The 26492-nt window shown below is 44.0% G+C and overlaps 3 protein-coding genes across 5 annotated transcripts; 2 read left to right on the top strand and 1 right to left on the bottom strand.

The window, feature by feature from the left end:
• The first annotated feature begins 1603 nt into the window (after positions 1-1603).
• Positions 1604-3351, top strand: LOC130878093 (uncharacterized). Its single transcript, XM_057775876.1, has 2 exons — positions 1604-2810; positions 2898-3351. Exon 1 carries the CDS (start codon positions 1887-1889, stop codon positions 2277-2279), a length of 393 nt encoding a protein of 130 aa, XP_057631859.1. The 5' UTR covers positions 1604-1886; the 3' UTR covers positions 2280-2810; positions 2898-3351.
• Positions 3352-7234: 3883 nt separating this feature from the next.
• On the bottom strand, positions 7235-12026 carry Mis12 (MIS12 kinetochore complex component). Of its 2 annotated transcripts, none has more exons than XM_057775360.1 (2): positions 11818-12026; positions 7235-9247 (listed from the first exon to the last, which is right to left on the bottom strand). In XM_057775360.1, exon 2 carries the CDS (start codon positions 9211-9213, stop codon positions 8593-8595), a length of 621 nt encoding a protein of 206 aa, XP_057631343.1. In that variant the 5' UTR covers positions 9214-9247; positions 11818-12026; the 3' UTR covers positions 7235-8592. The 2 variants fall into 2 exon arrangements, with proteins under 2 accessions (XP_057631343.1, XP_057631342.1); XM_057775359.1 differs by lacking the exon at positions 11818-12026 and adding an exon at positions 11330-11604.
• A 266-nt stretch (positions 12027-12292) lies between these two features.
• On the top strand, positions 12293-24946 carry Derl2 (derlin 2). 2 transcript variants are annotated; one of them, XM_057775904.1, is made up of 7 exons: positions 12293-12402; positions 13185-13250; positions 15384-15457; positions 16383-16476; positions 17166-17361; positions 17616-17706; positions 21242-24946. In XM_057775904.1, exons 1-7 carry the CDS (start codon positions 12310-12312, stop codon positions 21345-21347), a joined length of 720 nt encoding a protein of 239 aa, XP_057631887.1. In that variant the 5' UTR covers positions 12293-12309; the 3' UTR covers positions 21348-24946. The 2 variants fall into 2 exon arrangements, with proteins under 2 accessions (XP_057631887.1, XP_057631888.1); XM_057775905.1 differs by lacking the exons at positions 15384-15457; positions 16383-16476; positions 17166-17361; positions 21242-24946 and having other exon boundaries at positions 17616-17703.
• Positions 24947-26492: the final 1546 nt, after the last annotated feature.

Below are 26492 nucleotides of genomic sequence, written 5' to 3'. Positions count from 1 at the left end.
CTTATGAAACTGTCAGACCATTTTCTAAAGTTCCTCTACCCATCTCCTTCCCAAGAGCATGGCTGAGGGTCCCATGTTCTCTTTGGCCTAGCCAAGGAGATGCTCTTATCTGCAGCTGCTAGACTGTGAGAATGTAGCCTCTTGCTGCCTCTGCCTGCCATTCATTCTCCCTATTATTCAGCAAACATAAGAGTGCTACCACTACCTGGTGGTGTCTGCTACTGCTGCAAGGTGTCCTGAATGCCTTGAGTAAGAGACAGTACTCTGGTCCCATTATCTCAACCACCCTGATCCTGCTTTCTGTTGGATGAACCAGAATGAGTTGTCTGGTAGGAGTTGGATCTATTGCTACCGATAGGCTTGCCAAGTGGATTCCTCCAACACAATGAAGTCCCAAGGGAATCATGTGATTGCTCTCCCCAAATTCCACAAGGGGACTGACAACCAGCCTTGGTCCCTCAGGCACAATAGAGATAACCAAGAGTCAGTGGTACCCACTAAGTACTGAAATTGTCAAAGAGTCTGACTGGCAAGAGAGGTAAGAAATGGGCCTAGATTATGAAAATCTCTGAAAGGGCTTTTTTCAACACTTAAAAAAAAAATAGTGTGAGCAGGTACATTTAGTGTGTCTGTGTGTATGAGTGTGTGCATTACAGCATACATGTGGAGTTCAGAGGACAATTTGCACGGGTCAGTTCTCTCCTATTACGTGAATCTTGGGGATCAAATTCAGGTCCCTGGGCTTGGTGGCAAGTGCCTTTACTTACTGAGTCACCTTACTGGCTCCCTGAGAGGATCTGTTCCCAATCACAGGTAAAATGCCCCAAAGGCTGGAAGTGGATGAAGAATGTGAAAATAGTGAAGTAGACATCAGTGAGAGGGGAGGGAGGGAAGCGTGAGTCTTTGACTGTGTTACTTCTGGACCCTCAGTTTGTGGAAATTTTATTATGATATTGTTTACGTTAGATTATTTTGTTTGTTTTTGTCTTTTGAGTCAAAGCCTTCATATACATGCAGGCTGGGCTGGAACTTTCGACCCCTTTTGCCTCAGTCTCTTGTGTGCATACACAGCTAAATTGACCATTTATTTTGCTACAAGATTAAGTCAGTTCTCTCTCTCTCTCTCTCTCTCTCTCTCTCTCTCTCTCTCTCTCTCTCTCTCTCTCTCTCTCCCCCCCCCCCCCGCCCCCCAACCTGGGGATCAGACGTTCAGCCTGGGAGGAAAGGAAAGAGGTAGAGATGGAAAGAAGCATACATAGAGGAATCGGATAAGTGGCCACCACTTAGTCTGCGTGTTGGCCTTTCTCCGCTGATTTTCACGTATCTGCCTCTCAAGCAGCAACGCCATGTCCTTTGGTTATAAAACTGCGCATTTGTGCATCACCTCATTGAATGTGTTTGTCTATCAGTTTTTAAGACCTTACATTATTCATGTCTTTGAAAAGAAAAAATAAAACCCTGGGGAAGCTCCTGACACAGCTTGGATGTTCGACTCCTGCAGTTCATCTTCCAGAGTGCCAAGACCCCCCCTTACCTTACTAGCTCGGAGATCCCAACAAGCGCCTCTAGCCTCCTCCCCCCGTACTCCAGTCTCATTGCTATGGAAACAGACCTCGCTGCGCCAAGACTCGAGAGGTGCTAGAAGCTGGCTGGTCAACCTCTGCAACAGGCTGTGGGCGGAAAGGAGGAGCCAGAGAAAGTGGCGTCTGGACAGAGAGGCCCCGGACCCCGCAGAGGCCCCCTGTTCTGCTGGCTCCGCCCCCGCTACCCCCACCCACACTGGGTGTAGAAATACTGCTGCAGTCCCGGCCACCACCCACTGCACTGCGACCCTGTAGGGACTTCGCCTCTAAGTCTCAGCACTTGCCTGGCTGTGGTCTGCGCCAATGGCTAAAGGTCCCTTTGAGCGCAAGCCGTGGGGTCCAGAGCAGATGTATTTCGCCTCTGACCCTGAGTCCGAGGGCCTGTTCGATAAGCCGCCCCCGGAGGAAAGCCACACTGCCCGTGCACCCAAGTCGGCGTCCTGGGCTGGCAGGAAATCTGGTCGGCGCGCTGGCGGGAGAGCTTCAGGGACCCGCGCTGGGCAGTCCCGAAAGACCGCCGCGCGCCCGGAGCCCGAGCCCAAGCCCAAGGAAGAGGATCCTTTGGTGGAGGAGCCTCTGGAGGACGAGGGCTGCTATCTCGACCACTTCCCGCACCTCTCCATCTTCATCTACGCGGCCATCGCCTTCTCCATTACTTCCTGCATTTTCACCTATATCCATTTGCAGCTTGCCTAAGCGGCCAGGGTCGGACGGAATGGGCGCAGATTCGGGGTGGGGGTGGGAGAGGTTGGGGTAGGGGAAAGAGAAACGCAGCCTTTTGTTCTGGAGATGCGCTGCACCCCTTTCATTTAGCATTTGCTGTTTTTCTTTGTTGTTGCTTTGTCTAACTGTCCAAAGTCGCTGCCGGCAATGAATTAGCGGTGCTGCTTGCGCCCACGCATGGAGTGCAATTAGTCTCTTAACGTTTAGAACCCTGGATTGAATTGAACCCCATTTGTAATTAAGATGATGTCTCTGTAGCCTACCACTTTGTAATGTGAGGGCCCACAGAATGAGTCCAGCCTTCTGTGCTTAAAGGATGAACCAGACCGGAGCCCGCGGTCTCCCAGAGAGAGTACCGAGAGGAGAGTGGGTGCCCTGGCTGTAGTGCTGGAGCCATGTTGCTGCGTAGCCCAAAATGAGCCAGCTGCGTCTACGAGATGTTTCAGTCACGACTCTGCGCGCCTGGCGGACCTGGGAGATCAGCGGGTATGGCTGAAGCTGGAGGTGAGTGGTGTTTGTCAAGGTATGATTCTGTGCCCTCCCTCCGGAGTTGGAGCTGACATGGGCTGGGCATTTCCCCCCCTGCTTTAGGTTTTGTGGCTACCAGGAGGACCCAAGGCCTGTAGTAAGCGGAGCTGAACGTCAGAAAGTCACCGCTCAAGGCAGGTGTTTGGACTGTGTGGAACAGGAGACCACAGACCTTCAGGGAGGAGGATTAGAATCGTGGATTCCGTGAGATGAGACCGAGGACCTTTCTTTGCTGGGGTCTATGGGAGGACTATGCTAGAGAAGTCTCAGGCGACTTCATTTCAGCCCGGAGGCCCTCTAAGGCACCAAGATGAAGGGGCTGGGCTTGGGGACTGTCGAGAACAAGAGTTCCTGCTGCACCTGTTTTCTCAGAATCCCCCTTTGCAGGTTATTTGCCTATCTTCGTTTACTCGTGAATGCCAGCTGTCCAAATGCAGCACTCCTACACTGCTATGCTCTATGGAAATGTCTATGCGCTATGTCTGATGGAATAAATCACATTCTCAGTCTCTTTGTATTCAATTGTTCATTAACTTCCGACTATAGAACGGCCCTTGATAGACTTCTCGTTCTGCTCTGGATTTCACTCCCTACTCTTTAAAACATTCCCACTATCCCTATAAAGCTGACGTGATTACCACCATTCCTAGGTACAACATCTCTTTACTCCAAATAGTCATACAGCCCCCCTCTGTGGCATCTGTCACTATGTCCAGGTTCCTATATACACAATTCCCTAACATCAGGTCTGCTTCTGCTACGTGGGCCCACTGCCCACTGCTCCTCAGTATTTAGTCCCCACTTGCCTCACTATGAAGAGTTTCCTGGCCCAGCACAGTCACTCAGCTAAGCTCTGGATCTAGACTTTGTAAACTATTTTCCAATAAAAGGGCCTTCCTTAACAGTTCCGGCTTTCCCTAATCCTGTATCATTTTGTGACTTGGTATCCTGCTTCTCTGCTCTTAAAGTGCCGTACGTCTGACACCCACCGTTCCCTGATGACAGCCTATTTACAATAATTCTAGCCATCAGTGGTAGTTTCCCCCAAATTACATCTCCAAGGTACCGAGATAGGTATCTGTCGGTATCTGGTTTTACCCTTGGATATTGGATCTAGTACTATCCCTTAACAACACTCCCCTCTAAAGCCCATGTATGGGCCCATGTTTTCCAAGCATTGTCTCTCAGAGACAATGAGTCCTGAGTATGATCGTATCATCCTTCCTCTAGTCCCCAAGCCAAATTACCCATTCCTCAACATTTATTATTCCATGTTATCATGATACTTTTCCCCCCATTTTTTTAACCCCAAATTCAAGCACCTAGTTCTACCTATTATACCACTGGTAAACACACTGCCTTTACAATCTCAACATTGACTTCAGTGTCCAGACTGGAGATGGTTCAGCCATTTAGAAGGCTTATTGCATCATATTGGATAGTCAATTAGGGGGTTCATCCCTGGGAAGACTATTTCTCCATCCCCTCAGCATTCCTTGGTTGCCTGTAGTTCTGTCTATGGGTGGGACCCAGGGAGATCTCCCCCAGTTCATGCTAATGTGTACTGGTGTTGTCCTTGTTCACGCAGCCATAGAGTTGAGTATTATGGGTGAAATTTATACATAAAAACACCAAGAATTTGAGAAGAGGGGCATGGGGAGGGTTGAAGGGAGGAAAAGGAAGGAGGAAATTGTGTAACTATATTTTAATAATAAAATTAAAACAGGCTGAGCAAGTCATAGAACAAGTAGCATCCGTCAGGGGTCTCCACTTTAGTTTCTGCCTGCAGGTTTGAGTCCCTGCCCTGACTTCTCTTAGTAACAGACTTACCTTGAAATATAAAAGGAAATAAAACTTTTCCTCCCATGACTCCAAACCAAACCAACCAACCAAATAACAAAAGAATGCTTGTTGCTCTTCCAGAGGACTGGAGTTGGATTCCCAGCACCTGTGCTGGTCAGCTCACCATCATCCCTTAACCCCAGCTCCAAGGGGTCTGATGCCCTCTTTGGCCTTCACAAGCACCAAACATATGGCATACACAAGGATATAAATAAAATTTAAAGATCTCAAATATGCCAGGCAGTGGTGGCACATGCTTTTAATCTCAGCACTTGGGAGGCAGAGACAAGCAGATCGCTATGAGTTCAAGGCCAGCCTGGTCTACAGAGTGAGTTCCAGGACAAGCTCCAAAGCTAAAGAGAAACTCTGTCTCAGGAGGGGGAAAAAAAAAACCCTCAAACACGTAAGCCATCTGGAATAATTTCAATGTTATAAACCCTAGGTATAATGCCTAATACAGCAAAAATAACCAATATTGTCCCTTACTTCTGAATGTACTATTGTCCCACAATCTCCCTGCTGATATACGTCAGCCTTTAACATGCACTCATCATTGCCGTCCTCAAGTCTGCCCAGACCCAAGCCTCAATTACTTTCCTTCCCATGCTCCAATATTGTCTTATAGGCCTGTGTTCCCTACATCTGCTCATTTCCTTTGAACTTTCTGGTTCTATTGAGTGCCAATGTTTGGCCTGTATTTCCTTTTTGGTTTTTTGAGACAGGGTTTACTCTGTGTAGCCCTGGCTGTCCTGGAACTCACTCTGTAGACCAGGCTGTCCTCAAACTCATAGTGATCTGCCCACCTCTGCCTCCCGAGAGCTGGGTGACCTGTTTTCTCATCACTGCTTTTTCATTGTCCACACGTTGCTTCAGCATCACCGGTCTGGCCTACCTTCCTGTTAAGCAGTTTAGATTTCCCACAGTGATCATGCATCTGTTTACTTTGTAGGTGACTGCTTCCCTACGTTCTCAAAAATGGTATATACCAATTTCGAGGTTGCATTGTCCAAACTACTAAGTCTTTTCTAAAATCCTGGGCTATTATTGGCCTAGCTGGAATCATATATTTACATTTGGCCCAAAGGGACAGCCCCGGGGGGAGGGGAAGGATGAGGGACTGAATCCAGGCTCCCTCCAATTCCCTAAGCTTTTCTGGCCATCCAGCGGGGTGTGTTCCCTGCTGCTGGCTTTCTTTACCCCATTCCACTCTGCCCCCAAGCCCGCCTTGGATGCCCCAACACAGCCTGCTCCAGTGCTGAGGGGACCTAAGAGAGGGCAGACCAAGAAAACTCTCAAATACACAGTCAGTCACAGCAAAGATTGGACCAAGATGCCAAGACTCTGCTGGCCTCATTTGATGGAAGAGATGGGCAGAAGTCAATGCAAGAATTCCTCCAACATCCTGAAAAGCAACATGGTAGCACCAGAATCAGTGAACATGCAACAGGAAGACTCATTCAAACCCAGAAATAGAAAAAAACCGACTTTAAACGTAACCTTATGAAAATGACGGAGACCTTTAAACAGGAAGTGAAAAACTACTTTAAAGAAATAGAAGAGGGGGGCTGGAGAGATGGCTCAGAGGTTAAGAGCATTGCCTGCTCTTCCAAAGGTCCTGAGTTCAATTCTCAGCAACCACATGGTGGCTCACAGCCATCTGTAATGGGGTCTGGTGCCCTCTTCTGGCCTTCGGGCATACACACAGACAGAATATTGTATACATAATAAATATTTAAAAAAAAAAGAAATAGAAGAGGGGGAGAGAGGGGAAGGGGAGAGAGGAAAGAGAGAAGGGAAGGATTGGGGGAGAGCTTGGGGGAGTGGGAGGGTTGAGATGGAGGAAGGACGGATATGGGAGCAGGGAAGGAGATATCTTGAGGGAGCCATTTTGGGGTTGGCAAGAGGCTTGGCTCTGGAGGGGTTCCCAGGAGTCCACGGGAATGTCCCCAGCTAGGTCCTTGGGCAGCAGAGGAGAGGGTGCCTGAACTGGCTTTGTCACATAGTCACACTGATGAATATCTCAAATATCACCATAGAACCTTTGTCTGGCAATGGATGAAGAGACAGAGACCCACTGGACTGAGCTCCCAAGGTCCAGTTGAAGAGCAGGAGGGAGATGACCAAGGAAATCAGAACCATGAGGGGTTGGTCCACCCACTGAGATAGTGTGCCTGATCTAATGGCAGCTCACCAAAGCCAGTTGGACTGGGTCTGAACGAGCATGTGATCAAACCAGACTCTCTGAATGTAGCTGACAATGGGGTCTGACTGAGAAGCCATTGATAATGGCACTGGGACTTATCTCTACTGCATGTACTGGCTTTTGGGGATCCTATTCTATTTGGATGCATATCTTCCTAAGTCTGGATGTAGTGGGGAAGGCCTTGAACTTCCAACAGGGCAGGGTACCTTGCCCTCTCTTACAACTGGAGGGAGGAGGGTGTCTGGGGGAGTGGGAAGGAAGTGTGAGGAGATAAAAAAAAATAAGGGAAAAAAGAGAAAAAAAAGAATCTTTTCCTACATATTAAGCTGCAAGGTAGCATGTAAATATTTCAAGAAAAGTATTTATTTATTACAGGTATAGATTACAAAGTTCAAATTAAGAAAAATGCCTTCTTGCTGTCTCTTCCCATGGTGGAGGCATTATAGGGTGAGATCACACCAGAACGAGTGGCCTGAACTCATGTTTTTATTGGAAACCTAGTCCCTAAAAACTCCCCAACTCCTTCAGGCATTAATCAAAGTATAAGCATTCAACTTCAACATTGTGTCATAGGATGTCAGAGTTTCAACACATGAATTTTGTGGGCCACATTCAAACCCTAACACTCATCCCTTTAGTAATTTTCCATTCAGTGATAACCTTTTGTCCCTACAAGTTAATTCTGCCCCTTAGCTGCGCATCCCCATCTTTTCCTTGTTATACTCAGAATCTAACCTCTCCCTCAATGCAATGGTCCCTACAGCTAATCCAAGAGTCCCCAATAAAGTCTACTTCACCAATTTAAGTGTCATAAATCAGATCTGGTTTTATTGTTTTGTTTTCTGAGACCAGTCTATGTAGCCCTAGCTGTTCTGTAATCTTTCTATAGGCCAGGTTGAACTCTCAAAGATCCACCTGCCTCTGCCTCCCAATGCTGGGATCAACAGTGTGCACGACAACCAGCTAGGATTCAGTTTTTTAATGCACACACTCAAACATACACAGAGGTTTTGTTTGTGTCTTAAAAAATTATTATGTCTGTATATGTGTGTATGCACACACAATGTGGGGTATGGGGGGGGTTCCACATGCAACAGTGTACCCTTGGAAATCAGAGTATAATTTTGTAGAGTCATGTCTTTCTTTCCACCTCTACATGGGTTCTGGGGATCCAACTCCAGTCACCAGGCTTGAATAAGTACTTTCACCCACTGACTCATCACCAGCCCCGCCAGTCTTCCTCTGCTGCCGTTTCCCTTTGTTCTTCCCCTTCCTCCTTTTGCTTCTCCCCTGTGTGGCATGTTAAACCCTGAGACACCACATGCTGAGCATACTCTACCACTGAGCTATACCCCCAGTCCAGCTTTTCTGCTTCATTAGTCCCTGGTGTAGCTCATGATTGCGCTCCAACAATCAATGAATCAGGCCTGATTCACACAGGATTCCACTCCCTCCTGAAATCATACTAGAGTACCCCTAAAGTTGAATGGGTACAACCCCAAAAGAAGAACTAAAGGCGTTATCAGATACAAGGGTGGTCAACCCAAATTCTAGAAGGGAGAAAGCAGATGAACAAAACTGTCCGAATTGGATCCTGCAGTTCCAGAAGATCTGCCAATCTGCTTTGAGGAACCTGGGAAAGAGACCTTAAACAGAAGAGTAATCAAAGATAAGCTATTCATTTGCATGTTCTCTCTTTTCACTACTGAGAAATTATCGTGTTTCCAGTCTTTTGCTTTGTTTTTCAACCTTGTCTCTAATGTTCTGGAATTTTCTACAGTTCTGGACCAGGGACACCAAACTCTCCCTAAAGTTACTAGTTCCGTGATCTCTGCCAATGTTTTCAAGCTCATCAAAGAAAGTCAACGTCTCTCTGAGTCTGGCTTTAACAATTTTTTGCTCCTCTAATTCTGCAAGAAGGGCCTGCTCAGTGCATAATTCAACCTTATACTTCTCCTGTAACTCTTCGATTTCCTTTCTGAGAAGCTGGAATTTTTCTTCACTAAAAGGATGTGTCTCCTGACACTTATCTTCAGGAAGCAGGATGTTTGGGGGAATCCGCAAAACCGCCTGCAAAATCAGCTGCTCCATTTTGCCAAAAAGGTTATCAAAACGTCCTTTCATGAAGCAAAGAAACTTCTCTGTGCATTTACGAACTTGGACAGGGCTAATCTCCGAGTTTGGGACGTCCTCCAGCTTCTTTAGGATAACCTGTTCAACAGCCTGCATCACTTCAAACAGGTGGTCTTGAAATGCTAAGTAGATCCTCAGCAGGCAAGTCTGTGGTGTGAAGCCAAAGAATTGGGCCTCATAGGCCATCGGATCCACGGACATCCTGCTTTATTTTGCTACCCTCAACTGTGAAAGCCTGCAAATATAAAAAGAAATTTCATTAGGACAAACCAGAGGAAAATAATAAATCTTTTTATTGATAAGCAAGCAAACAAAGGAAGCAAATTAAAAACTAAGGCATTTGTGCGCCTTTGATACCAGATGTTCCTTAATTGTCCCACAGAAAGACAGAAGCCCTTGCCTCTCTCTGCCTCTTTCCTATACTCTTTATTGTTCGTTTCCCTCAGTTGTTGCTTAAGACTTAGATACAAGCCCAACCTTCTCAATTCTGTTATCATGAGCAATTTACAGATTACCTCAGTTCCCTTGAGACCTGGTTTTTTTGAGCTTCATTATGCCCCCACATTTTGAGACAATCTCTTATTGTGCAGCCCACAGCTTGGCTCAAACTCTTCTTTCATTTGTGACAGGGTCTCAGGTAGCTGAGGATGATCTTGAACTTCTGATCCTTCTGCCTCTACCAATAAGCCCAACTTTCTATGTGGAAATAGGGTTAGAACCCAGGGCCCAGATAAGCACTCTACTAACTGAGCTACATCTTAACCAAGCCCTGTGCTAGTCTAATTGTCAATCACATTATACCTTACGCAGTTCCCAGTCCATCCACTTAACTTCTTTACCCATTCATTTTAGGTTCCATGTTCTATCCTTTATTTATTTATATTTGGTTTGGTTTTTTGAGACAGGATTTCTCCTGGCTGGACTCAAACTCACCGAGATCTGCCTGCCTCTGCCTCCCAAGTGCTGGGGATTATAGGTGTGCACTGCTACCACCACCCAGCCGGGTTCTATCATTTTAATTACCTCATTGTCTTCCACCCTAGCCAGCTGAGAAAAATCCAACTAAATGACCAAGCCTTTATCCTGACTTGTTTCAAAGATCTGAGAGGCATTCTTTTTCAGTGTAAGCATCCAAAAACGTGTCATCCCATTTCCTTAACCTTGGAACCATGGAACCTAACCTTGGCATTGAGAACTTAACCTTGGCATTTTTGTCCTACTAGTAACTATATGCTTGTTATGGAAATAAGAGAAGTTTTACTCCTTTCTCAGATAAGGACACTTAATGTAATCTAAAAACTGCTAATTCAAATGCCATATGAATTCGTTTTATGAGAAGACAGGTTGCCATCAATCTTGAAAATTTATACATGTAATAGAATTTGTTTTTGTAGTGTCGTTCATAGAGTATCTCTGTCCTGGAAGATTTTTACTTCCTGAACATTTCTCACAGATTATGTTCCTATTAGAGTTTTGTTTTGTTGAGATGGGGCCTCACTATGTTACTTAGGCTGGCCCCAAATTTTTTAACTTTTCTACCTTAGCTTCCCAAGGAGCAGAACACCAGGACTATACTCTTAGATCTGTAGTGCTGTTTTTAGACAGGTAGCTCCGGTTGGCCTAGAACTCACTTTTTATGTGTACGTACACATACATGAAGATATCTACAAAAACCAGAAGGTGTTGGTTCCCTAGAGCTGGAGTTATAGATAGCGTGCTGGAAATACAACTTGCTGGGAACCCAACTCAGGCCCTCTTAACTATGGAGCTACCTCTCCAGCCCCTACAAATCCAGTCTCATATACACATGTTTACACTGTAATGGCCTAATCACTTCATGTTACTGCACTCATTTACTTGACTGATCATGACCATAGCAGTTCATCAGTTCTACCACACACACATCCCAGGTAAACTGTCCAGAACCACACCTTTAATCCCAGCATCAGGAGGTGTGTGTGTGGGGGGGAAGATCTCTGTGAGTTCAAGGCCAGCCTTATTTACACAGAGACCCTGCCTTGAAAAACAAAAAATGCTTCCAAAGTTTCTCTCAGCCCAGGACCCACATTCATCCCCACCCAATTTAGTAAGAGGTTGTGTTTGCCCCCGTCTCCTCTATGCTGCCCACGCTGGCCTAGCACTCAACAAATCCTCTCGCTTCAGCCTTCAGCGAGGCTAGGAGTCACAGGCAGGTGCCACTGCGTTCCGCCTTTTATTACTTCTAAATACCACTCTCTCCAACCTTTTACTTGGTTCCTTACAGGCTTGACAGTCACACTTTTTCCCCTCACAATTTTTTAGTGCTTCTTTTACTTACCGAATACTTCTGACACGATCAGGAGTCTTTGCCCCAACACAACCGAATTATAGGGTTTTTTTTTTTCCCCTTCAAGTAGGCACGCAATGAACACAGACCCATCGAATACCAGCTGGAAAACGCCTCTCTGAAGAACCAGCCACTACCTCCTTCGCGTTCCTTCAGTGTTATTAACTCATCTACCAACTCTTCTCTGCCAGAGTTCCTGCTGCTGAAGTTAAACAAGGGAAGCGCCCATCCGATCTCGACGAGTAGATCGGAGCCCACGACCACCACAAAAGGCCTAGAAACGGCAGAGAGGCAGGCGCTTCCGGCAGCTCCAGTCCCACCCCGCGGCCGCGTTGCATGCCGGGACCTCCAAGGCTCCCGGCCCCGCAGGCCTGGGGTCAGCGGTACCCTGCAGGACGCTCCGGCGCCCCTAAAACGACGCCGCCCCTCCAGTCCCGCCCTTCCTTCCCGCTCCTCCTCAGACAACACACAGGCCCTACCGAAGCGATCCCGGGGGTGATGGAGAGTCCGCCACACGCCGGCTTCCCGCCACGTCCTTCAAACCACACAGAGTTACCGGAGGGAGGCGGCGGCACCGGCTCCGAACGAGCGACTGAATCGCGCCTCGGCAAACGAACGTAAAGGCGGGACGGATCGCCCTCCTGATTGGTTGGCCGTGGGGCCGAAAAGGAAGCCCTCGGATTGGAAAGGGACGGGGACGAGGAGGGAAAGCTAGCTGTGGCCGGCGGGGATTGGCGGAAGGAACTGGTACTTTCGCTCTTCGTTGGTAGGCGGAGAAGTGAGAATGGGCCGACGCGGAGACGCAACTCGTGATTGGTGGATGCGCGGCCCCTGGGGTGCCAGCGATTGGTGGCTGGCCGAGTGCGCGGCGCTGATTGGACAGCGGTGGCAAGGCTGAAGGCCGGCTTTGAGTCCGCCCCGCCGCCTGGCATCCTGGCGGAAGGGGAAGGGGGGCAGGCGCGGTGGGGAAGATGGCGTACCAGAGCCTCCGGCTGGAGTACCTGCAGATCCCGCCGGTCAGCCGCGCCTACACTACCGCCTGCGTCCTCACCACCGCGGCCGTGGTGAGCAGCTCTGGCGCTCCGTCCTCCGTTTCCAGGCTAGCTGTGATTGGGCTTTCAGAAAATGGGTTGGGGCCGCAGAGAAGCCCAGAGGGTTTGGTCCCAGGGGTGGGTGGAGACATCCGGAGCTGACTCTAGGGTTCGGGATAGTCCTAAGGGTGCCAAGCCCGTGACCTGAAAAGGAAGTGCTCCTCCATGAGGGGACAGGTCTATTTCCGTGTGATGAAATCCAGACCTGTAGCGAGTCAGAGCTGTGGGAGCCGCCCACCCAGAAATGTGCCCCTGCTCTAGCTATGGCCAGGTGACTAGTGGGAGCAAGGCCCGCTAGGTTCACAGACTTAATATATACTAAGAATAAAAATCTCGAATTGTCTGGAAACATCTTTCAAAAGACGGTCGGTGGATAAGAATTGGCCACCTGTACCCTAGTCCTAATGGTAGTGGGCCCTCGGATCTCTTATTTGGAGTTGTCTCACCCAGATGTCTCAGGTGGTGACCACGCGACATACAGATTTGTAAAAGATGCTGTGGTCTTGTCTCTGAAATATCCCCACCTGCCTGCCTTATAGCATCCTCAAATATTGCAACATAAAACTTATATTGTGTATTGAGGATACAAAAACGATTGTGCGAATTCTAAAGACTCTCTTACCAGAGGGCACAAGCAAGACAGATATTTACTCCAAGTGACCACAGAAATTATTAGAGCTACTGATCCTTTGTTATTAATGCTGAAATTTTGTTTTATGGTTGATCTGATTTAAGAAGCTCCTTTTCCATTTCAGCAGTTGGAATTGATCACACCTTTTCAGTTATACTTCAATCCTGAACTAATTTTTAAGCATTTTCAAGTAAGTGGTCTATGGCTACTGTGGTTAAGATTCTACTATCGTTTTTTTTTCTTTATTGTTTAGTAAGTAATAAATCCTGTCAGAAACAGTTTCAAAAAATAATCCAGTAGGGAAAGCTCTGATTATAATTAAGTCTTATTGAGATGTAAGGAAGGAATTCTGCAGCCTGGTTGGGCTCCAGAATCATTTAAGAGCTGCTAGGTATTTGTGAGCCATGCATCATATACCAAATTAGAATTGCCAAGGGTGGAGCTAGGCGCAAGCAGATTAGCAGGAGGTTGGCGAGTTCTGAGTTAGTTTGGCTAGCTAGGGAAACCCTGTCTTAAGAAAATTGCTAAGGGTGAGAATTTGGAATTCATCTTCTATTTTTAGTTTCTGTATTTGACTACAACTAGTTTAAGAATTAATGTGACCGCCGGGCGGTGGTGGCGCACGCCTTTAATCCCAGCACTTGGGAGGCAGAGGCAGGCGGATCTCTGTGAGTTCGAGACCAGCCTGGTCTACAAGAGCTAGTTCCAGGACAGGCTCCAAAACCACAGAGAAACTCTGTCTCAAAAAACCAAAAAAAAAAAAAAAAAAAAGAATTAATGTGACCATAATCCCAGCAGTCAGGAAGCCGAGGCCAGTTTGAACTACACATCAAGGAATTGTCTCAAAACATAAACAATAGTCACAACAATCAATGATAATAGTGATGATGTGATTTGGGAATAAAACTGACCAAGCTAGCTGCCCAGGGACTCTCACAAGATAGTCTTTTGTCCGTTCCCTGTCGTCACTCCTCTTGGTGCAGCTCATATACACAGTTCTGGAAGAGTTTTAACACTGATCTGTCTTCCCGAAGTCCAGATCATACTAACACAAGTCTGAAAGTCCATTCTCTAAAACATAATGTTGGCTTATTAGAGTACAATTTGAAGAAGTCTTTTTCCCGTGATTAAAATGCTAAAGAGGAATGTGTTATCATGCCAGGATGGTCATTCACATGCTAGGTGAAGGCTAGATCTCCGTGGCTGTAGTTCCGCTTTGTTTCTGCTGTTTACGTCCCAAATGGATTCCACTCCCTAGTACCTGTTGAACTTTAGCTTGCCTTTCAAGATGCAGCTTTTGTGTGCCTTTAGATGTATTACCTTTTGTGTGTCTTTAGATATATTACCTTTTGTGGGCCTTTAGATGTATTAACCTTTTGTGTGTCTTTAGATATATTACCTTTTGTGGGCCTTTAGATATATTACCTTTTGTGCTAGAACATCTCTCACCCTTACTTGGGGTTTTTGTTTGTTGGTTTGATTTGGTACGGGGTTTCTCTGTGTAGCCCTGGCTGTCCTGGAACTTGTCCTGCTCTCTATACCAGGCTGGCCTTGAACTCACAGAGATCTGCCTTCTCTGCTGATTAAAGGCTGTGATTAAAGGCCTGAGCCACCACCACCCTGCCAAGGTTCAGTTGCATTAAGTTTGGAATTAGGAGGTTCTAGATTCGTTGTCAAGAGACTCCACTAGCTGCATGCCCTTCAACAAGCCATAAGTCTTAAGCTTCCTTATCTGTGATGAGAGGACGATCACATTAGCTTGTCTATCTCACAAGATTACTGAAGTCACATATGATAGTAATTCTGTAAAGTTCGTGAGTAATTGTCTGTTGCCTAGGTGAGTCTCCTCTTCTATTTCTTCTTGACTCTTGGAGCATTAACTCTTATAGGAAGTTGACTTCAAACCAGAACCTGACTGACTGTCTTAGAATTTTTCCATCAGGATGTGTGGTTAATTTAGACTTTTCTCAGCAGCTTTCCATACTAGATCCCTGAAGTTTTTTATTTAAACAGCTTCCATAATTTGCTTAGCCACATATTGTGGGCTTTTTGTGTTGTTTTATAAAAGGTAATTGTGATTTTGAATTTCTAGCCTATCATCCATATAAATTTTACAGTCCAGTTAATATCTTCTAGTCTTTCAAGTAGAAGCATCACACACGAAACAAATCCAGAACCATATTGGGTGTCGTATTTGGATGGGTCCCACCTAGGACTTTGGAGCCTCAGAGTTGTCGAATGTCGTTTTTAATCTAACTATAGAAATGTTTCCTGGTTATGTATTTTACTTAATGTGTCTTTCTCTTGCCCCACCCTCTTGCAGATATGGAGGCTAATCACCAATTTCTTATTTTTTGGTCCAGTTGGATTCAATTTTTTGTTTAACATGATTTTTCTGTATCCTTTTAAGTGGAATCAACATCAAAACTTTAGGTTTGCTTAGTATATATTGTAAGTTGAAACTGTTGCTCTTGTTTATTTTTTATAACATTTTAGTTAGGACTTCTGGGTCTGTAGTTTGTAACTAGATCATAGTGTTTTGAAACTCTTTGTAAGTAACTCCTTGTTTACACGGGAGGTTCCGACTGTTAAAGATTAGTGTCCTTAGGCTGTGACTTATCGTATTATATTTGTAAAATAATGTCAGCATCAGCTGGCACAGTATAATTTCACAGCCTCAAGCATTGGTAACTCAACAGAATTTTCCCCAGGGTTTTTACAGTGTGTTTCTGAAAGTGGGGACCCTGACTGCAAGGCTTTAAAAAAAGTGAGTGCCAAGAGCCATGGTAGTCGAAGGTGGTGATTGGGTGTGCTGCTTGGCATTCCTCTGCACCCAGCACTCCAGCTCATCGCAGGAGACTCATAAATTTCTAATAAAAGGTTTTTCATTATGTTTTTATGGACTAGAATATAGAAATACTTAGCCTGCCTGGCCTGGAGAAGTAGTTACCACACAAGGCTTCTTGGCAGGGGTTTCTTCAGAATTGGCAAACCAAGGAAGGGGCAAAGTCACGTGTAGTTGAAGTTGGGAAAGACGAAACTAGACATTGGAAGAGGTGGAGTGTGATGGGAAGCATGCTCTTGCAGCATTTGAATCAGCTCCCCAGCCAGGGACAGCCTTTGTAAAATACAGTGCTAGTTCTCTTGTTGCCGAAAATGCTTGATGGTAAAAAATGAAACCAGATTGCTACATTCTTAAACATTCTTAGAGAAAAATGCAGCTTGGCTGTGTAGTATGAAGCCTAAGTATGTTTCCGTGGTTTATTACATTTTAACTTCTTCTTATGTGTGTGTCTTAATATTTTCTTAACTTGAACTTAAGATATCGTTACTGTCGAATGCTAGAAGAAGGCTCTTTCCGAGGTCGGACAGCAGACTTTGTATTTATGTTCCTTTTTGGTGGATTTTTAATGACTGTATCCTTCAACAAATAGAATACGGGAAAATCTTAAAGACCAGACTGTCTATTCCTCAATCTTCTCATCTGTCTTTCATGATTCACTTGCTCCTCTGAACAAGCAGATGAAAAATCCAGGGTGCTACCATTTATTTCGCAGCCTCTTTGACAGCTTCCAAGCCTAGAGGTTGGACAGGAGGCTCCGCTGAGCAAGAACTTTTAACCCAGGATCTTGAAGGATCTCAGTTACATCTCTGTCAGTGGGTGACTTCACTTTCACTAAGTTGGTAAGACATGTTGTATTAAAGTCACTGTCAAAACTGATACAATATTTTTAAAAAGAAAGGGGTTTTATTTTGTGTAACAGACTCGGTGCTGTGTGCCAAAGCTTGTTCCACCTGTGAAGGTGTCGGTGGGGAATGATCTTCACAGTACTTACTGACACAGGGATTCATGTTTTCAAAAAGGCCAGAGCGTCACAAAAGCAGTTTAGTCTGTAGTAGCTGTGATCTGGATGATTTAGCCCAAACCAGTTTTTGCCTGGTTACCTTGGGTAATTAATTTCAGGCATTTCCTCTTGTAGTTTAGAAATCACCAGTATTTAGCTTTTCTAATTCAGATTTTAGTGCAAGGGTGATCTCTAGTTCTCTTCCTTAGCCTTCTCTAGCCTGCTTTCATGTTGATATTTTCCTTAATTCCATTTGCTAGCTTTTTGGTTTGTTTGTGAGCTTAGTTTTTTTAGGCCAGGCCTTCACAATAATGCTGGTCTACGTGTGGAGCCGAAGGAACCCGTATGTCCGCATGAACTTCTTTGGGCTTCTAAACTTCCAGGCCCCCTTTCTGCCGTGGGTGCTTATGGGGTTTTCCTTGTTGTTGGGGAACTCAATTATTGTGGACCTTTTGGGTAAGCGTCTTCTCACTACTTATTTTATTTTGTCACTGTCTTTCATGTTTATTCTGTTTATTTTGTCACTGTCTTTCATGTTTATTCTGTTTAGTCTGTGTATATAGCTATTGCAAGACTGTTTAATCTGAAAGATATATTAGTTCATAGATCTTCGATAATTACACTTATCTTAAGTAAGGTGTATGTTGGTAGGGAACTTAAAATTGAAATTTTGATCTTCCTTTTTGTCCTTTATTTCTGGTTGATTATAGGTATTGCAGTTGGGCACATATATTTTTTCTTGGAAGATATATTTCCCAATCAGCCTGGTGGAATAAGAATTCTGAAAACACCATCTATTTTGTGAGTATTTAACATCATGTTTCACGTTCCATGCAGACAGATTATGATCGTGGTTCATTTTGGGCTCCCTTAGTTCCTGATCCATGTGGTTTATATCAGTGTTTGCAGATTGAGCAACATGGCCACAACGGGGGACTTTTGGATTGACCAGAAGCAGAGTAGGCCAGGGTTGTGCTTACTGGGCTTTTGACATTGTGGCGGTGACTTTGTAATTACGCTCTTGAGTGACCACTAAAACTTGTGTTCCAGAGAGGAGCCTGCTGGTTTTATTTTATTCTATTTCTCTTTATTATTATATTTGTTGTTGTTGTTGGGGTTTTGTTTGTTTGTTTGATTTTTGGTTTTTCAAGACAGGGTTTTTCTGTGTAACAGCCCTGGCTGTCCTGGAACTAGCTAGCTATTGGAGAGCTGCCTGTCTCTGCTTCTTGAGTGCTGGGACTAAAGGTGTGTGCCACCACTGCCTGGCTTGCCTGCTGGTTTTATGAAAGCTGCAGTCCAAGTCGAGAGAATGAACAGTGAAATGAGCCACACCGTTGAGAGGACATTTCTGATGGCATTCTGATGGGCAAAGCAGGTGGTGGAGGTACACAGGGAAATTGAACAGAAACAGCTTTGACCTAAGGCCAGACTAGCTCTCCCACCACCAAGCAGTGTGATTTGAAGCACTTCTCTTTGTTTTTATTCTGAAGTTTCTTGAGCTAGAGTTTGATTTATAAGACCTGTTTCTGCTCTAGAATTTTGTGTCCTTGGCAACAATTACATTTAAAGGGGGCACTCACTGGTTAGTGGTGGGCTACACAAAGAAACCCTGTCTCAAAAAACAAACAAACAAAGATCTTGATTCAGCAAAAGGGTTTGATAAAAATTCTGTTATAGAATAATTAAACAAAAAAGAATGAAGATGCTCAGTGATTAACAGCACTGGCTGCTCTTTTAGATGACCCAGGTTGAATTCCCAGCACCCACAGAGCTGCTAACAACTGTTTATAACTCCACTTCAGTGGGATCCAGCGCCATCTTCTGGCCTTGGCAGGCACTGCAAGCACATGATAGATGTACATGCAGGCAAAATACCCACAGACATAAAATGAAAATAAGGTACTGGAGAGATGGCTCAGGAGTTAAGAGTTGCTTTTCCAAAGGTCCTGAGTTCAATTCCCAGAACCTACATGGTGGCTCAGAACCATCCATAGCTATGGTCCCATGGATCTGGTGCCCTCCTTAGGTGTGCAAATGTACATGCCAGCAAAATACCCACATATATAAAACATGTAAGAAAATAAACCTTTTTAAAATAGAAGGAAAGTAAATAAGACAGAGAAGAAGAGCGAACTAGCAAGGTATGCTAGTATATGCCTGTCATCCCATCCTCTCTGAAGGCTGAGGCAGAAAAAATCAAAAGTTTGATGTCAGCCTAGGTAACATAGCAAGTATCCATATCAAGAGGAAGTTTTTAATTAACAACAACAACGAAAAAACCAGAAGAAGAGTGTCTTAATTAGGGTTTCTATTGCTGTGAAGAGACACAATGAGCACAGCAACTCTTTTTTTCCTTTCTTTGTTTGTTTGTTTGTTTGAGACAGGGTTTCTCTGTGTAGCAGCCCTGGTTGTCCTAGAACTTACTCTGTAGATCAGGCTTGGCCTCAAACTCCTGCCTCAGCCTCACAAGTGCTAAGATTAAAGGCCTACGTCACCACCACCTGGCTCACAGCAACTCTGATAAACATTTCACTGGGGCTGGCTTAAGGTTTTAGAGGTTTACTCCATTATCAGTGTAGTGGGACATGGTGGTGTGCAGGCAGACATGGCACTGGAGAAGAAACTGAGAGTTCTACATCTCAACTCACAGGCAATAAGAAGTGGTCTGTCACCTTGGGTGTAGCTTGAGCATAGGAGACCCCCCCAAAGCCTAACCCCATGGTGACAGTCTTCCTCCAAGGCCTAATAGTGCCACTCCCTATGGGCCAAGCATTCAAATACATGAATCTTTGGGGGCCATACCTGTCCCAACCACCACAGGAGGTAAAATCTTCCATAGTTCTATTTTTATATAGCAGTTTCTCGACTGACTTTTAAGAGGTAGTCTTGCATCTTTCATACTTTTTTTTGATAATTTCCTACATGATTACTGTATCTACATCTTTCCACTTCTTCCTCTTGCCCTTTCAACTCTTGTGTATCCCTACTCCCTATCCAATTCATAGCCTTATTATTATTATTATTATTATTATTATTATTATTATTCAAACATACACAAAATCTATTTGCCATTTAGTCCATGTAGTGTTATTTGTATGTAGATGTATTTAGGCTGAACACTTGAGATTGGGTAACTGTATATGCTTATTTTGAAATAGCTATATAATTTTAAATTAAAGATTTAATTTATAAATGTGTTTATGAGGCTGTGAGCCTACATTTTATGTGCACTGTGTGCATGAGTGTATGTGTGCCTTCAGGTGCCAGGGACAATGTGTCCCCTGGATCTGGAGTTTCAGGTGGTTATAAACTCTCAGATATGGATGCTGGGAACCAAACCTGTGTCCTCTACCAAAGCAGTAAGTGCTCTTAACTACTGAGCCATCACTACAGCCCCTATCTGTAGACTTTCTTAAAATGTCTTTTTGCTTTGTTTTGTTTTGTTTTTGTTTGGTTAGGTTTTTTTGAGACAGAAAGTTTCTCTGTGTTGCCCTTGGCTGTCCTGCAACTCACTTTGTAGACCTTGACCTCATGGAGATCTGCCCACCCCTGCTGGGAGCAAAGGCGTGTTGTGACCCTCCACACCCCAGCTAAAATGTCATTTTTAAACCTAATATGTAATAATTAAGTTTCCTAGCTGGGTGTAGTGGCACATGCCTTTAATCCCTGAGCATTTAGAAGGAAGAGGCAGGAGGCTCTCCAGGAGTTCAAGACCAGCCTGGTCTGCAGAGCCAGTTCCAGGACATCCAGGGCTATACAAAGAGAAGCCCTGTCTGCAGTGGGGAATTGGGGAGGGGGAGTGATTATGATTACTTTTCCATTATAAGTACCCTACAGAATTTAGTGACTACATGACATTCTGTGATTCATATTTAACATAATTATGTTACTCCCTTATTAATAGACATTGACATTAGTTATAACTAAATCGCTACACCCCAACATGAAGTTCACCATGTTAGCCATTTTTAAGTAAGCAGTACAGTGGTGTTAAGTGCATTTGTGTCATACTGTTATGGCCACTGTCCTTAGGATGATTTTATGTTGTAATCCTAAAACTGCCCATTGATTAATTCCCTTTTCTATCACCCAGTAACCACCTTTCTTTTTGTGCCTGTGGATATGACTCTTCCAGGTACCTCATTGGCATTTATTGCTTCTGTAGTAAGTTAGTAAAGGAGGTAAGTTAATATAAATGTTAGATAATTGTGGAGCCTCTTTAGTTGGCAGGCAGAGATGGCACTTACCTGTTTGTGGAAGCCCTCGGGAATGAACTGCTTTCTAGTGCTTCCAGTCTCAGATGGCTCTGGCACTGAATGGTCTCTGTGTGTTTTAGGAGGACTATTTTTGATACACCAGATGAGGATCCCAATTACAACCCACTACCTGAAGAGCGGCCAGGAGGCTTCGCCTGGGGTGAGGGCCAGCGCCTTGGAGGGTAAAGCAGCTGTGCCAATTATGAGACCCATCTGAGAAGGACTCAGTGAAATGCCCATTGGGATTCTTTTATCCCTTGTTGCAAAAGTGTGGACACTTTTGACAGCTTGACAGATTTTTAACTCCAGAAGCACTTTACGGAATGGTACACTGACTAATGCAGAAGACATTTCCAGCAGTTGCCAGGGTCCTTCACTATGCTGGTACTAAAAGTATAATCTCTTGGAGCCAAAAAACTGGAGAAACAGATACCCTGCCACCTCTGACAAGTACATGGGTACTTGAGCTCTTTGGCATGAGATAGGGCATTTCCTCCTCCTCTTCTTTGATAGACAAGGCCGTGGTGTAAATGGAAGTTTCAGAGAGGACAAAATAAAACTGAATTCCATCTCTCTCACACTGTATCTAAGCTTTCGTGTGATCTTTTAAATCATAGTAATGTGTTCTAGCTCTCCCGCGTAGGTCTGAACACAGCAGTTTCTCATGTCTCCACGGCTTTCAATTGGATTTCAAGATTGGAAATAAACAGCTGTCATGTACATTGGACTAGTTCAGAGTCGTAGCCTCAGTAGGAGGAAGATTGGTTTCTGCCATTAAGATAGTTCTCTGTCTGAAAACCACAAAGCTTCAAGTTAGACCACAGGAGGAGAGAGAAAGGAGGGTGGTTTCTTGTACCGGAGGAATCTGTAGGAAAGTCAGCTGCAAACACAAAGCAACTGTGACATCTCTTGTAGCTGGAATTTCTCCACTAAGAAACACCCAGATTAGGCCACCCTTTGTCATAGTACAGGAATATGAATGGGAAGCCATTGGGAATGTGTTCCTCTTGTCATTTCTTTCAAGAAAAGCTCAAAACCTTTTCCAGAGCAGAGCCAAGTGCCTGGGTCACCTTCTCGGTCAGGTAGAAATGAGGGTATTTGGAAGCAGCCACACTGATGGCTCAGTGAATGCTTGTCAAAGATAGTACATCTTGTTTTACAGTCATGCTGCTTTATCAGAACCCAGAAAGATGATCTCAGATAGTCTTCATAAACCTCAGATAGTCAAGGGCTCCCCAGACTGAATCGTCCTATTTTGGCTGAGTTGCTTTCCAGAATGAGATCTTTCTCAGAGGTTGACATAGGCTTAAATAAACCATAGCAGACATTCGAGGTGAAGTTTCAGGTTGTCTTGAAAGTGGAAAGTATTTTAACGACTAAGTGGAATATATGTAAGGAATGAAATAAGTACATCTTACGTGTTGTCAGTAAATACCTGAAAAGGATTTCATGAAACGTGTGTTAACGGGATTGCTTTTCTCTTGTTTAAAAGTCTTTTAAGTTTAATGACAGTCTTAGATTGTATGATCCTCATGGGATTCTTAAGTTTAATCATTGTTTCTGTTCAATAAAGCTTTATCGGTCACTTTTAGAAATTTATTTTTATTATTATTGCTTGCTTTTGAGCCAGAAATGAGTTTCTTTAGGTTTTATTTATTGTCCCTGAATTAATTTTGGATTTAGCTAATTAGTGGAATTTTTGTGGTAAAGTTTTAATTCTAAAATCTCTTTCCCTGCTGTTGATTTTAAGTAGAGATACCTGTACATATTAATGACTGGGTAAAACAGGAAATGCATTTTAAGTAGCAAATACCTGTACATATTAATGGCTGGGTAAAGCAGGAAATGCACTTTGGATGCATAGCCTAAAGCAGTCTCTGGTTGTTTTTTGTTTTGTTTTGGTTTTTTTGGTTTTTCGAGGCAGGGTTTCTCTATGTAACAGCCCTGGCTGTCGTTGGAACTCGCTCTGTAGACTGGCCTCAAACTCGCAGTCTCTGGTTTTTAGGATGTCAATTCCTATTGGCAAAATGCCATGCTGTGCTCCACACTGTGCCCTGAGAATGCCAGTTTCAGTCATTTGGCCTCTTAGTTTGGCCAGTTCCACATTTGTGTCCCTGGCCCTGTGTAGCCTGATAGGATCTCTTGAGCTTACCTAGGCACGAGGAAAAGTCCTCATTTTCCCAGCAAACCTCTTGATTCTGGTTCTTCCAAAGCACACTTCCTTTTTGTAATGTGAGTCAACAAAAAAGTAAGATTGGATTATGGGATTCTGTTACCACTTAAGCGTATATGAATATAGTTTGAGACATCTCCTGGATTGTACCAGAAATAACTGAAAAGCATGCCTAAAGCATAGGGAGTTTTGTTCCTCCGTTGTTATAGAAACACAATATATGTTCATTTAAAAGTGAATGGACATGCCACTTGCATCTCCCTAGGAGATACATTTTTTATACTTTGGTGTGTTTTTTTCACTATGAATTTTTACTTGTTTCTTCCACTTCTTTTTCTGTCATTCTTCTACGTCTTCCTGTCTTTTATATTTCTTTTGTACTTGTGTGAGGCACAATATCCACATCCTGGATCTTGAAATGGAACCATAGCACTGTCTCTGGGGTCCTCTGGGAACTAGGAAACATTGGAGCTATTGGCATGTTGTGTAACGTGCGTCCTAGAATTGTCATGCCTTCTGCCACTGTTTTACTTTGTGGCTGTTTTCCTTTGCCAGGTGACTTCTAGTTGGGTTAGCCAAATATCCTGCCCTTCGTTCCTCTTCAGGATGACTAAGCTACTTACTGTTTTGAGTTTTCATCAAAGCTCTTGAACCTTGCTTTTATGGTTAAGCGGCTCTGCTCAGAAGTCTGCAGTCAATTCTTGGCCCTTATCAAATGCATATCTGTCTTCCTCTGAAGCTTGCTCCCACTTCCACCTAGCAGGGACCTCAATTTAAGTTCTTCAGTCCTTGAAGACCCTAACACTCAAATCTTAGTACAAAGGTCTATTTCGTTGTCTTCTTTAAATCCCTATGAAGCTTCAAATCTGTACTAAAATTCTTATACCAAACCATACATTGTCTTGTACTGTTCTTAGCTGTTACATGTTAGTTTTGTTTCCTTCATGAGAATGTAAGCTCCTTAAGGGCAGGGACTATGTCTTAATTTTTGTATTGACCACAGTGCCTAGCACTGTGCTTGGCACATGGGTGCTGAATAAATACTTTGTTCATTTATCAGCAAGCTATTATCTTGTATTTTTAATTATGAAAGGATTAATATGTGTGTATGCGAACTTGTACCTAGTTGCTGAAATTTAAGATTGTTTTGAAAACAGTATGGAGCAAAGATAAATATGATCAAGGCAATGATTTGGTGGCCACGCAAGCCAAGGTGACCATGAGCTGGTATAGTCCCAGTCAGAACAGGGAGTCAGGTGTACAGACTTCACCACCTCACATAAGAATGGAATGTGTCTGAAGGATCGTCTTGTAGAAGAAGGGTCAGGATATTCTTTTGAATACTTAGTGTGTCAGCTTCTTGATATGAAAGCTTAGTGTGTTAGCTTCTTTATATGAAAGCCACTGAACCACAGGAGACTTGTTTGGAGGGGCAGCAGATTTCAGACTGTCATTGAAGGACATGTGGACAACATGGTTTATGTAATAAATATTTAAAGTTTTCAACTCTGATTATTTTATCATTGAGGCTACTGAGTAAGTGGATTACTAGGAACGAGTTCCTTATAGAAATGTTACATTTTGCCTTCATTAAAAAAAAAACTGAGCCAATATTTTAAAACCATAACAAATTTTTGTTTTGCTTTTCTTAAAAAAGAATGGCTTGCATGATAACTATTGCCTGTGATTAGTGGGTGCTTCTAGAGAAGGGGAGCGTGTGTGTGTGTGTGTGTGTGTTGTGGCTGGTGGGATGGCTCCAGAGATAATGGCACTTAGTGAGTAACAAGCCTGACCTGAGTCCAATTCCCAGGCCCCACGTGGTAGAAGGAGAGAAGCAACTTAACGTAAGTTCTGTTCTCTGAACTCTCTCCACACATGATAAATGTATGAAGTTTTTCCTTTCTTTTTTTTTCCAGAGAGAGGTGTTTTACCTACTAAGTGTTTCACACTTGTTTATATGACCTATTTGGATTCTTTTTGGTTTTTCGAGACAGGGTTTCTCTGTGGTTTTGGAGCCTGTCCTGGAACTAGCTCTTGTAGACCAGGCTGGCCTCGAACACACAGATATCCTCCTGCCTCTGCCTCCCAAGTGCTGGGATTAAAGGAGTGCACCACCACCACCTGGCTAAACCTATTTGGATTCTTGTAATCATTTAGGACTGTAAGACTCCCACATTGGGTTGTTTGGAATGTGCATCAAAGAAAAGACTGGCATTTGCCTTTTATTTACTCAAGGTCCATAACTTGATGTAAGTTATTTTTCTTTATAAGGGATTGCTTGCCTTCCTAAATCAACACAAGGTGCAGGGGTGGGGGGAAGGGGAGCAAAACGACAACTTATTCTTTTTTGTTTTTTGGTTTTTGTTTTTTTTTTCTTCGAGACAGGGTTTCTCTGTGGTTTTGGAGCCTGTCCTGGAACTAGCTCTTGTAGACCAGGCTGGTCTTGAACTCACAGAGATCCGCCTGCCTCTGCCTCCCAAGTGCTGGGATTAAAGGTGTGCGCCACCACCGCCCGGCTACGACAACTTATTCTTTTTCTCTAAAATTTATTTTGTTATTTTTATATAACTTATATAATGTAAAATTATATATACGTGTGTGTGTGTGTGTGTGTGTGGACTGTATGCACATCAGAGTTCAGGTGCCTTTGGGAGCCAGAGTTACAGGTGATAGTTGCTTGACAGGGATATAAGGAAGCAAACCAGTATGCATTCTTAACCTCAAACTTTGTCTGCAGCCTCAAGTCAGTATATTCTTTTTTGTTTGGTTGGTTTGGGGTTGGTTTTTTTTTTTTTTTTTTTGGTTTTTTGAGACAGGGTTGCTCTGTAGCTTTGGAGCCTGTCCTGGAACTAGCTTTTGTAGAACAGGTTGGCCTCAAACTCACAGAGATCTGCCTGTCTCCGCCTTCCGAGTGCTGGGATTAAAGGCATGTGACACCACCACCCAGCTAAGTCAGTATGTTCTTAAAATGTATCCTAAACACATTCAACATGGACATTTTTATTTGCCCTTAGTTATATTGTTGGAAGCTCGATGAAAATATCTGGTTTTTGTTTGACTTGGTTTTTAGCTAATCAGATATGTTTATGAAAGCCACATTGTAAATGGTATTTAGATAAGTATTCAGCGATATTTCATGTTGCCATCTAACACAGCTT

This window comes from Chionomys nivalis, chromosome 7 (assembly GCF_950005125.1).
Source record: "Chionomys nivalis chromosome 7, mChiNiv1.1, whole genome shotgun sequence".
NCBI classification, from domain to species: domain Eukaryota; kingdom Metazoa; phylum Chordata; class Mammalia; order Rodentia; family Cricetidae; genus Chionomys; species Chionomys nivalis.
Note: the sequence above shows the minus strand (reverse complement) of the source record. Positions and strands in the feature narration are given on the sequence as shown.